The 13,097-nt window shown below is 40.3% G+C and overlaps 1 protein-coding gene across 1 annotated transcript in view; it reads left to right on the forward strand.

The window, feature by feature from the left end:
* Positions 1–1,238: 1,238 nt before the first annotated feature.
* Positions 1,239–13,097, forward strand: part of acer2 (alkaline ceramidase 2) — a 62,896-nt gene continuing 51,037 nt past the window's right edge. Inside the window, exons 1-2 of the mRNA XM_060840994.1 lie at positions 1,239–1,615; positions 6,153–6,267. Of these exons, the coding sequence (XP_060696977.1) occupies positions 1,514–1,615; positions 6,153–6,267 (217 nt within the window). The 5' untranslated portion in view covers positions 1,239–1,513. The remainder of the gene's footprint in view (positions 1,616–6,152; positions 6,268–13,097) is intronic.

Consider the following 13,097-nt stretch of genomic DNA (forward strand, 5'->3'; position numbering starts at 1 on the left):
CCTGAGATGCTGCCTGGCCTGCTGTGCTTTAACCAGCAACACATTTGCAGCTGTGATCTCCAGCATCTGCAGACCTCATTTTTTACTGTGGAGGTGATTGATAAACTGTACAGCCTGCCTGTCTTCTGTGGGTTATATCTGCACCTGAGTTTCTCTGGAGAAGGAGCATGCAGTGTGAAGTGGGCCACTGGAGGCCTTTCACAACCATTGGCACTGCTGCTCAGTATTCCTATGCACCATCACATTTTAATTTAACTTATGTGAATTTAATTTGAACATTTAGTTTTTGTGACTGTGCCCCTTTAAGGGGATGTCGCCTTTTATTAACGTTAAGTCTGTTCATTTGTAACAAATTTGCATCAAATCATATGCAAACAAAAAAACAATCCTATGTTCAAGTCCCCTTTGTAGTTTGCAACTCACCACGCCAGGTGTCATCCTAGTCCCCCTGTCTCTGTGCAGTAGCTTGTCCATTGCTCTGTGTGGAACCAAGGCTGGACGCCGGATTCCACCTGTAATTACTGAGATACTATGTAGATTTACTAAGGCCTTTCTGCTCAACACATCCGACAGTACTGTAAAAATATGTTTAAGATCTTAAGGTCTGTCCTTTGAAACTCGAAGGTGCTGTTGTGCACACATTAACCACATCTACACAGTACCTAAACCATTGCAATCTCTTCATCATTCCCAGAACCACAAAACTGTGCAACTCCTGACTTGTTTTAATTTTCCTTTTAACTTTTTTTTAAAAAGGCCAGTTTCCCAAATTTAATGTCAGGATTTGACCTTTGCGTCCACACCGTGGCAATGTATTCACCTCGATTTACAAAGATTGTCTCTATTCCTGAGATGCTGCCTAACCTGCTGTGCTTTGACCAGCAACACATTTGCAGCTGTGATCTCCAGCATCTGCAGACCTCATTTTTTACTCAAGCTGATTAAGTAAAGCAAAAAGGTCTTGAGGTCAATCGCGGAAGATGGTCAGAGGAGATTAACGCAGGGAGAAGGGGGAAACAGGTGAAGGCTCGTGTATAATGCTAATATCAGAATGTTGGATTATTCAACATCTGCAACAGTGTCTTGTCCCTTTTAGGGGCGTGGGGAGAGGAGGGAGATAAGCAATTCCCGTCCCGACCCAGGAGCAGAGAGAGAGAGAGGCGACCCACTACCCAAGGGAGGCGAGCTGGTGACCCTGGGGGGCTGGTGAGTAAAAGATCCCGCCTGAGGCAATTCAAGGACAGACGCCAACCGGCGGTAGTGTGATTCGTCTGGAAAGGAAACCCGGGCTCAGGAAACTTAAAAAAAGAACTACTCTCACACGTTGGGACAATCCTGAGTGACACTGCAGGAAAAGGAGAGAGCAAGCTCATTTCTGAGCCTGGCTTTGTGCGTGGAGGAGCTGATGTAAACAGTGTCAAACTGCTGATGCTGACTGAAAAAAATAAGAGGGAAGGAGACAGGTTTTTGGAGCTTTAACTGGAAACAAAGCTAGATTAATAAAGTCAAAACCATGAGCCAATTTTGGAACCAATTGCAGGCTGGCAGTTCTGAAGTGGACTGGTGTGAGGGAAATTACATGATTGTCTCAAACATTGCTGAATTTTACAACACGGTTTGTAACAATTTTTAGTTTCTTTTGAAAGCAGGGTTTGTTGTATTGTGTTGAGGCGAAGTGTTTTTTTAAAATTCCAGGACATCGAAGTTGTTGCCGATCGAGCAGAAGTCGCTGTAAACTTTTCTGAGGGAGATAAGCGGTTGGAGCAGGAAATTAACTGGAGTGGAACGTCTTGTTGTTCCGGACCGTGAGGCACTTAGTGCCACACATTGTGCTGCTCCAGACTGGCCCAGGCATTTGTGTAACAGGGCGAATCAGTACAATCCTTTTCCCTGGGCATTCTGAAGCATGTCCACAGTTGCTGCCGTTTTGATGCTTTTAAAATCCGTTGCATTTTTACAGAATTACTCACGGTGTGCAACACCCCCCTATAGCCCAGAGTATGAATTGTTTTGCTTCGGTAAAGTACGTGCGGATGTGTTTAGTGAAAGCTCTGTCTCTGCATCTAAAACATTCCTAGTTACTATTTTAATTTTCCTATGTTAATACTGCCTCCGATACTTTTGTTTTAAAAAAAGCTTTATTTTCCAAAGTAATAAACTGCTACAATTTGAGGGAAATTCAGAGTTAAAGTCAGCAATATTATAAATGTTTCTGTGCAGTATTGATACTCTTTAGTTTTGATTCCGGGCAGTATTTCCAGGCTGTGTTTTCACTAAAAAGTTAAAAATCACACAACACCAGGTTATAGTGCAACTGGTTTATTTGAAAGCACTAGCTTTCAGAGCCCCTGTCCTTCATCAGGTGGTTGTGGAGAATAAGACCATAAGACGCAGAAAGATTACAGTGTCATGCAATTGAAATTATATATTGAACAAACCTAGATTGTTGTTATGTCTTTTATCTTTTAGAATGGGTTGCAGGTTTTGGTTCATTAATTTGTAAATCCCAGAACTTATTTTAAGTCACCTTCTCGAGATAACTTAAGGTTTTATAACAAAACGTGACAGCTCAGACAATGCATTAAAGGTGTGAGGTCAGAGTCTGTCCGTATCCCAATCGTGAGTCAGACTGGTTCTATTCCCAAAGGGGAATTCACAAAATATTACATGTATTGACGGCCTGCAGATTGTGCATTTTTTGATCAAAATAGAATGTATCTGCAAATATAACTCTGCAACTACAAATTCACCCTATAGATGTGTGTGTGAGTGTGTGTGTGCATGAGAGAGAGTGAGCGTGTGCATGTGCGTGAGCATGTGTGGGTGTGATGAAGTGTAAGCCTGTGACAGGGTGTGTCGGGGGTGTTTGTGTATGAGAACGAGTGTGTGTTTGAGAAAGAGTCTGTGTGAATGGGTGTGTGTGTGTGTGTGAGAGAGAGCGCGCGATTATACTGTAGTGGGGTCACCTGTAGTGTGGCATGTACCACTGTAGTGGGGTCACCTGTAGTGTGGCATGTACCACTGTAGTGGGGTCACCCGTAGTGTGGCATGTACCATTGTAGTGGGGTCACCTGTAGCGTGGCATGTACCCAAGGTCCCGGTTGAGGCCATCCTCATGGGTACCTCAAGGCATCTCCAATCCACATCCTGAATTACAGTGTGAGATTTGGATTTGCCTGGTCGTAGGGAATGCAACCTGAAAGTTTGCTAGTGAGGGTTCAGATGGGATTTACCAGGAAGTTGGATGGTTTAAGTTATAAAGAAAAGCTGGTTAGGGTGGGACTTTTTCACTGGAGCATGGAGGTTGAGAGGTGACCTTACACACGTTTGTAAAATCATGAGGGGTTTGGATAAGATTAATGGTAGGTGTCTTTTCCCTAGGATGGGGGACTTCAAGACTCGGGGGGTGGGGGGGGGCACATTTTTAAAGTGAAAGATTTGAAAAAGACACAAGGTACAGTTTTTTTTGACACAGAGAGTGGGGTTCGTGTGGAAATGAGCTTCCTGAGGAAGTGGTGGATGCGGGCATATTTAAAAGATATTTGGCTATGTCCTTGAGTGGAAAGGTTTGGAGGGAGCTAGTTTAGTTTGGGATTATATTCCACATGGACTGGTTTGACTGAAGGATCTGTTTCCGTGCTGTATGACTGTATGATTTTTAAAGGTTTCTTAAAAACTGAGGTGGGCAGACTGATGAAATGTTAACCGGGGGAAATTCTTTTGCGAGGCCAGAACCATGAAGTGGGAGTAAACTCTTAATAGAAAGAGAGCCCTGAGATCAAATTTTAGTTTCCTGAATGTGCAGTTGCTATAAAAAGGTTATTAAAGTTTGAAGTTATAAGAACAGGGTTATAGTGGATAGGAGTAAAGAGGCAACACTGGATTTATGCAAATCATTGATTAAGTGACAGAGTTTGCAATCTTAAAAAAAAACATAGCATTAGGAGAAGCAGGGCCAAATAACCTATGACAAGTTTCCACTACTGTCACAGCAAGCCTGCTGTTTGGGTACAGCTGAATCAAGCCACAATCTCCAAGTGTCATTATGTGTATATAATTCTGGTTGCATTTCTATAGGAAGGATGTCGTTAAATTTGGGAGGGTGCAGAAAAGATTATATGGGTGTTGCTGGGACTAGAGGGTATCAGTTATATGGAGAGGCTGAATGGACTGGGGCTTTTTTCCCTGTTGTGTGAGAGGCAGAGGGTTGACCTTATAGAGGTTTATAAAATTGTGAGGGCCATGGAACGGATGAATAGTGAAGGGGGAGTCCAAGACTAGAGGTTTAAGATAAGAGAGGAAAGATATAAAAGGGACCTAAAGGGTAACTTATTTACACAGCATGTCTATGGAACGAGCTGCCAGAGGAGGTGGTGGAGGCTGGTACAATTACAGCATTTAAAAGGCATCTGGATGGATATATGAATAGGAAGAGTTTAGAGGGATATGGTCAAATGCTGGCAAATGGGACTAGGTCAGATTGGGATGTCTGGTTGATGCGGACAAGTGGACTGAAGGGTCTTTTTCCATGCTGTATGACTCCATGCCTCTATGACTCTATATGCTGCTGTACATCAGTTCACCAATGTTGAGAAAGATCTGCCTTGCCAAATTCAGAACTCTTCATTATGTTAAACTGCACCGTACCATTTCCCTCTTGAGGAAAAATTTATGCAAGAAAACTCTAAGTCTGTAATTTTGGCATATAGCTCCCTCAAGGGGAAAAGGAGGAGGGGGTTCAAGTTGTATAGTTCCCTGAGCAGACCATCAAAGACATTTGGTAGAGTGCCTTATCTCCAAAATTTTCAAACAAGCACAAAGGTAAAGCCAGGCTGCTGGCGAGATGGGGCCTATCATCAGATCCTTCATGAGTACGCAGGAGTGTAAGTGCCACTGCTAACTGTCTTTGGAGCATCTGCAATGGGAAAGAGATTGTTGCTCACCACATTCTACAAAATGCCTTTGTGAAGAAGATCTGGAAAGTGTTTTTTTTGTCAAGGTTTATCCTGGGTAGCTCAGTAACACAGGACTCTGTGCTCAGTGTGCTGATCCCAGGGGTGCACACTAAGTTAAACACTACTTATTGTTGCAGCACTGCCGACTCGGTGAAAGATGCTCTTTGGTTTGTCTGCAATGTCTCCAGTGCAAAAAGCTGTCAGTGATTGACTATTGCGGGACACCACACTTTAAGGTTCAGGAGGACATGCAAACAATACAATAAAGCTTGGGACAGCCACTGCAAAGTCTCAACTGGAAAAGGCCACAGCTGAAAAATCTCTAGTCACAGCATAGTTAGGCATCATAAAATGTACAAACCCCTTTGGAGTATAACCACCAGAGAATGTTTGTCATGAAGTATATGTGTAAATTGTCAATATTTCATGTAATTGTAGGTTTAATGATATAGCTTGGAGTAATATACTGAAAGAAAGTGAACCTATTGCTCACTGTGTGATATCAGATTTGAACTGTTATGCAATGTATTTTTTTCATATTTTATGAATAAAATGTGCACTTTGACAAAAGAAGCTGAGGGTGACAATCTATTTTTCCAAGGCCCTGCTATCAGCTGCAGTGGATGTATACTGTGGGTGTTACATTAGGATTACGTATTGTTGAGGCACAATCCATCTATTTTGTCGGTGGGGAGGTGGGGAATGAGGGTGTGTGTGTGTGTGTGTGGGTATGGGGTGGGGGGGTGGTTATGAACGAAGAATTTAGAACCAGTACATGGAGGTTCTTCATGCAGTGCTTGTCTTGCACAGGCAGTGATCTTTCAGGTTGTGAAATGCAGACAGAAACCTTGAACTACATATAACACAAGTGGATGACGTAATAAAGGACTTCTTGGTTTTAGTATCTGGACAAGTTAAACTAAGTAAAGTAGTACCAAATGTTGTGTGAATTTGTTTGTCATTATATATACAATTATGTTGCTGAAAAATGTATATTTCATGGGGAACTCTGAGATTTAGTCATTAGTACAATTTCTCATTGATATTATGTTCTTCATGACAGTCTTTCCTTTGGTAAGACTGTCTGATTGCTGCTTTTTGTTTGAAGACAATTGTTTTGTTGTAATGTCAATCATTTTGAGTTAATTGTGTTTGTATTATTTACATACCCTACATATTTTAACTTTTATTTTGCAGATCAGCAATGTTTTGTTTTTTGTGTTGCCACCTATATGCATGTACTTATTTCGACAGTATGCAACATGTTTCAACAGTGGGATATATCTAATTTGGACTTTGCTTGTTGTTGTAGGTAAGTATTATTGTTTCAGTTGTATTTTTCTTAGAATTTTTTTAGAAAGGCTTGTAGCTGGTTGTTTAATGAGGTAATGAATGTGTGAACTTGGTAACTAGTTTCTGTATTGTTAACAGTTAAATATTTTACCTGGAAGAAAATTAATGTGATAAAATAATACTTCATTAAGCATTCTACTAAATAGTTAAAACCATCATGGCTATGGAGTTTGCACTTAGTTATTAAAATAATGCTGAAATAGGTATGCATTTTTAACAATAGTTACATTGTATTCTTTCCATGCATTATACTCTTGATTCCCAGAAGATTTATTTGTGAATGCTTCGTAACACCAGTTTTCTAATAAATGATTCTGTCCAGTCACCCATCTATCCCATCCATCCATCCTTCCTTCCTTCCTTCCATCCCTCCCTCCATTTATCCTTCCCTCCGCCACCCCTCATCTTCTAAACTAATCCATCAGAAATGCATAGAAAGGATACTCACACATTCCGACAAGTAATAATTGCCATTGATACAAAGAGTCCATCCAGTGAGCATCTGGATAATAAAGACCTGGAAAGAGCCAGGTTTGCCCTTGTGTCTATGTTGTTTTCAGTTAAGACTTCAGTAGGTGTTTACCAATTGTCCAGAATGCCTATGGACTGGTGAAATGAAAATTGCCAAGTCTTCTTGCTCTTAGTCTCTGTTCAGCCATTCCCGTGGAAGTGCACCCGTGATTACCAGCAACATTGTATGCTTACTTTTCTGTGCAATAAATATCCAATAGCATTTGACAGGAACAAGGGGAGTGCTAAACAAGTATTAGAAGGAAATTATGTAGAGTCCAAAAGTGCTTAAAGTGATAGGTTCTGAGAAGTTTTTTTTAATATAGATTTGAATTTCTGTTAAGAGTCATTCTTTTTGTGACTGACTGCAGCAATATAGAAAGTGCAACTTACAAGATCAGAAGTATGATTGCAGCAAAGAATAAATTGCAAAGTCAGATTTTATTTAAATGCCAAAGGAAATTGTGCATCTAATGTGTAACAGATATGGACAGACATCCTTGAGTGACACGTGGATGGGATGAGCCTACATTGCAGCATTTTATTTGCAATAAGGTAATCGTAGGAATTTTGCTGGTTGGAGAGTTTTATAAAGTTGGTGTCATTTTATGTATAAAAGCAGTTTATAACACTTAAATCAAACAGTGAGAGCTTTCTTGCTAATTCCTATTTACTCCATCTGTATCATTTATTTGAATCTATATAGGTTTGAACTGACATTTCAAATCCTGTTTACTTCTCAATAATATTTTCTCATAGAAATCTAATATATCTGTATTTCTCACAGTTTGAATTTGATTTGTGCTAAACTAGTACAGTGTAAATGTTGATCTGCAGCAGAGTCAGCAACACAAAAAAAGCCCAAGTAACATTGGCTTCTCTTTGCATAAGTGCAGCAGTTGACTGTCTGATATGGTAATGTTGCATTATATTGGTCACAAAAGCAGCCATACGGATTCTAGTGACAGTGCTGCAGTGCCCCGAAGGTGCATGCAGTGGGCCAGAGATTCAACCAATAAGTCTTATTTCTGATGCAAAGATTTTAGGCTGCACAAAAAAAAAGCAATTTTAACAAAGTAATCTGATATAGGTTGCTGCTTCTCATAGGAGCAGACAGGCTCACTTTTCACCTTATCTTTAGATTAGATTACTTACAGCATGAAAACAGGTCCTTCGGCCCAACAAGTCCACACCGACCTGCCGAAGGTAGACAATGGTATCTTCATATTATAACGCAGTATGAATCTTGAGACTAACTAAACACATTTTACAGTTTGTCCATGAAATCCAACAAATAAGAGAGAGCAGTTGCTTTGCTTTTGTTTAATTTGAACTCTTACAATTACAGACAATTGCAATTTATCCATAAGTGCTATGCCAGCAAATGACTTTACCTCTAATTTACTTTTAGATAAGTCCAGTTAAAACATTCCTAGTGCTACCATTACAGAGGCACCATAGATTTACTGTGCTATATATTCAGTAATATAACTCCTGGTGTATTTACTCACTGAGCTTTCTTTGGTTTTAATAGGAAGCATAGGGTTCAGAGACTGCAGTTATGGTTCCATAACTTAAAGGATTAAGGCAAAGAAAGCAGTTGGAACAAATTTGTAGAGTTCAGCAAATGAGCACACACTGAAAACTAATGGATTTTTCCCATCACTCACTGGATGAGTGTTCAGTCAGGAAACTAGGAAACTGGTTGTGTTATGGACTCATAGAGCTGTACAATACAGAAACTTACTCTTTGGTACAACACATCCAGTCTGAACATACATCTCAATCTGACGTAGTCCCATTTGCTAGCATTTGGCTTATATCCCTCCAAGCCCTTAGTATTCATATACCCTTCCAAATGCCTTTTAAATGTAACAATTGTACCAGCCTCCACCACTTCCTCTGTCAGCTTGTTCCATACATGCACCATCCTCTGCTTGAAAAAGATATTTCTCACGTTCTTTTTAAATCTTTCCCCTCTTACCTTTAACCTATGCCCTCTATTGTTGAATTGAATTGAATTGAATTTATTGTCAGGTGTACTGAGATATAGTGAAAAGCTTTGTCTTCTTAGCAATATAGGCAGATCACAGAGTTAAGTAGCATAGATAGTAAATAATAGGTAAACAGCGGCTAAAACAAAAACACAGGTACAGGCGAATGTGGCTTCACCAATGTCCTGTACAGCCACAACGTCCCAACTCCTGTACTCAGTGTTCTGACCAATGAAGGCAAGCGTTCCAAACCCATTACTCATTGCCCTGTTTTCCTGTGACTCCACTTTCAAGGAACTGTGCACCTATACCCTGAGGTTTCCTTTTTCAGTAACACCCCCTCTCCCCCAAGGGCCCTACCATTAACTGTATAAATCTTTGGCTAGTTTGCCTTACCAAAGTGCAACACCTTGCATTTACCAAAGTTAACTCTATTTGCTATTCCTTGGATCATTGGCCCTTATGATCCAGAACCCTTTATAGTCTGAGCTAATCTTCTTCACTGTCCATAACATCTACCACCACCTCCACACACCGCCCCCCCCCCCCCCACCATGTACCTAAGATGGAGCCGTAAGTGGCAACTTGTAAACTTTTCACTGCACTCATTTCAGTACATGTGACACTAAAACAAATTCAATTTAATGCCTCCTATATTCACATCCAAATTATTTATATAAAAAATGATGTAACATATGTAATGTGAAACTAAATCTTGATTTACCAATTTGATTGAAATATTCTGTATGAAGTCTCTCAGTCACAGTTGGAGGGGAAGCAAAGCTGAGTTCCAATGAATCTGCTCTTGATGCCATTAATATGGTGTCTTACAAGAAGTTTGCTGTTTGGGATGTTACAGATAGATATTTAAAATGGAGGCAGTTGGATCAATCTAGCTGCTTTATGACATGTCTATAGGTGGTCCATGCCTCATAGCCATAAAAAAGTGATGTGAGGATCACTACCTTGTAGAAGCTAATTTGTGCCTTGGGCCAAACTTCATGCTCGAGTCACATGATTTTCGAATGTGATGTCGTTAGAGAGATTGTTTCAAAATAGCAGAACTTCTGAACTGAGTTGACAGGTTTATTGTGGCTGTGGCTCCTTGAAGTTTGTGACCAACGGCAGGTTTGTACAAAACCACGGCCTTTACCAGACATATGATAAGGCACAATGAACACATGTTGCAAACAATATGCTATGATAGCTTTGTTGTTATAAGGCAGAGGTAAATGGATTCAATAACGCATCACATCTTAAAAAAGGTTCAAGTTCAGTTGATAATAACCAGTTGAAGGTTATAGGCACAAAGTCATGTCATAGTCACTGTGCTGTATTACTGAATGTCTTGAACACACGTTGTCTGCTTGGAGAGCTCTATTTCCTTATTTTTAAAATGGCATCATTTGGGACCCTAGTTTTATACTTTATCAAAGTCATTACGAATGCTGTGAATGACTAACAATGGGAGGAGAGTCATTTGATACAGCTACCGCTTTTATTGTGGACTGATAAGTATTCAATCAGAAGAATAGAGACCGATAAATTCTATTGCTGTGGTAGCAGCCATCTGCTCCCACAGTATGAAGAAGCTTAAAAGTAAATGGGTTTTAAATTGCTGTGATTTATTCATCTGAATGGTTTCACATGAGGAGGTTTCTGAGACCTTATGATGAAATCAGGCCAGTTGAAACTTTTATTGAAATAATAGTGAGCATGTGGTTTTGCCAAAATTGTCATTGGGTGCAATTATATCGCATTTGTGGTAACTTATGTCTGTTAGAAGTCTTACCACAGTAAATTGCTCAGGCTCACAACATGTTTGGTTTTGAGATGCACATTTCACAAGAATATGTTGCTCATAGGTTTCTGGATATTTGAATTATTAGAAGATCTGTAATATCCTTGAATAAAGTTCTTAACCAGGTGTCACTGTCATGACACCGAATAAAAATAGAAATTGATGTTATGCAAAGATTGTGTGCTAAAGTGAACATGGTTTCGAGGTTTGTTCCAGCACTTGTGTTTAGTTATAAGAGCATCATTCAATGTGGAAAGGAATCCCATCCTAGAGGCTCTGTTTAATCTGAAGAAGAACTAACATAGGACTTATTAACATAAAATGATTTTGTAATGAAGAGACAGGAAAGCTGGCTGTTGTTTGAGCTAGATGATGTTGGTTATGACCTAGTTTTATAAGAACATGAGAAAAAGGAGATTGGGACCCTTTAGGGCTGCCCCCACTCTCAACAAGATCTTTGCTGATCTGCCCCAGGGCTCAGCTCCTCTTCCACTGCCACCTCAGCATAGCTGTCAAAAATCTATCTACTTATAATGTCTTAGAGATGTACAGCATGGAAACAGACCTTTTGGTCCAACTCGTCCATGCCAACCTGATATCCTAACCTAATCTAGTCCCACTTGCCAGCACTTGGCCCATATCCCTCTAAATCCTTCCTATTCATATACCCATCCAGATGCCTTTTAAATGTTGCAATTGTACTAGCCTCTATTACTTCCTCTGTCAGCTTATTCTATACACGTACCACCCTCCTTTCCCTCTCACCCTAAATCTATGCCCTCTAGTTCTGGACTGCCCCACCCCAGGGAAAAGACTTTGTCTATTTATCCTATCCATGCCACTCATGATTTTATAAACCTCTATAAGGTCACCCCTCAGCCTCTGTCCTAGGGAAAACAGCCCCACCTGTTCAGCCTCTCCCTGTAGCTCAGATCTTCCAACCCTGGCAACATCCTTATAAATCTTTACTGAATCCTTTCAAGTTTCACAACATCCTTCCGATAGCAAGGAGACCAGAATTGCATGCAATATTCCAAAAGTGGCCTAACCAATGTCCTCTTCTTTATATACTTTCAGTGACCTAGCATCCACATCTCTCTGGGGGTAAAGAGTTTTCGACATTTCCTAGCTTCTGGTAGAAGAAATTCTTTTTCCGTCTCAGTTTAAATGAGTGTCATCTTCTTTTGAAATCTTGTCCCCAAATTCAAGATTCCCCCACTAGCAGAAATGTTCTTAACATCTACTCTGTCAAGCACCCCCTCAGAATTTGTGTTTCAATAAGATCACCCCCCATTCTTCTAAACTCTAATGAATAAAGACTCAACTTGTTTAACCATTCTGGGTAAGCGATGCTTCTCTCCCTCCATTCCCAGGAATCATCATAATGAATTTGTTTTTGAACTGCATCTAGTTCCAGTCTACCCTTTTTTAAATGTGGGGGCAGAAACTGTTCACAGTACTTCAAATGTTACCTTGCCAACAGCTTGTGCAATTGTAACAAGACTTTGTTGTTTTTCTAAAGTACAAAAGCCGAATTGATTAGGGCAAAATTCTGTTTGCTGTCTTATTTACCTGCTGCTCCTGTGTAATGAACATCCAGATACCTGGGGTGGTATGGTGGCACAGTGGTTAGCACTGCTGCCTCACAGCGCCAGAGACCCATGTTCAATTCCCGCCTCAGGCAACTGTCTGTGTGGAGTTTACACATTCTCCCCGTGTCTGTGTGGGTGTATTCTGGTTTCCTCCCACAGTGCAAAGATGTGCTTAAATTGCCTGTAGTGTTAGTTGAAGGGGTAACTGTAGGGGAATGAGTCTGGCTGGGTTGCTCTTCAGAGGGTTGGTGTGGGCTCGTTGGGCCAAAGGGCCTGTTTCCACACTGTAAGTATTCTAATCTAATACCTCTGCAGTACTCTTGTTTGGAGTCTTTCTCCATTTAAATAGATGTTTACTTTCAATTCTTCCGATCAATGCGCAATCCATTAGTCAAGTTTTTTCCCACTCCCTCAACCCCTCTATATCCATTTGCAGATTCCTGATTTTCTTATTGTGGTATGCCATCCCACAGTAGCTGCTACCCTATGTGTAAATGCCTCTGTTCCAATATCACAGCTATAATACAAAAATAACTTCCGTAAATTTCTGTCAGATTTCTGCTTGGCTTTGCTTCACTAATTGGAAGTCATTGCTCCATTTTATAGAATGGGAAAGTGGTTTGATGCCCAGAATTAGAAAAACAACATGCACTTATATAGCTCAGTTGGATACATCAAAATGACTGAAAGTATTTCACAACAATGAAAAACATCTTCAATGTAGTCACTATAATTGAGGAATTTTTTTATGTACAGCAAGGTCTGACAAGCAAAGATGAAGTGACAATAGCTCTTTTAATGGTGTTTGTTGAAGGATTAATGTTTGACAAGACATTGGGAGAATTCAGTACCTTTTTCAGGGTATCTGCATACATACCTGAAAGAACAGGCA

The sequence above is a fragment of the Hemiscyllium ocellatum genome, chromosome 2 (assembly GCF_020745735.1).
Source record: "Hemiscyllium ocellatum isolate sHemOce1 chromosome 2, sHemOce1.pat.X.cur, whole genome shotgun sequence".
Taxonomy (NCBI): Eukaryota; Metazoa; Chordata; class Chondrichthyes; order Orectolobiformes; family Hemiscylliidae; genus Hemiscyllium; species Hemiscyllium ocellatum.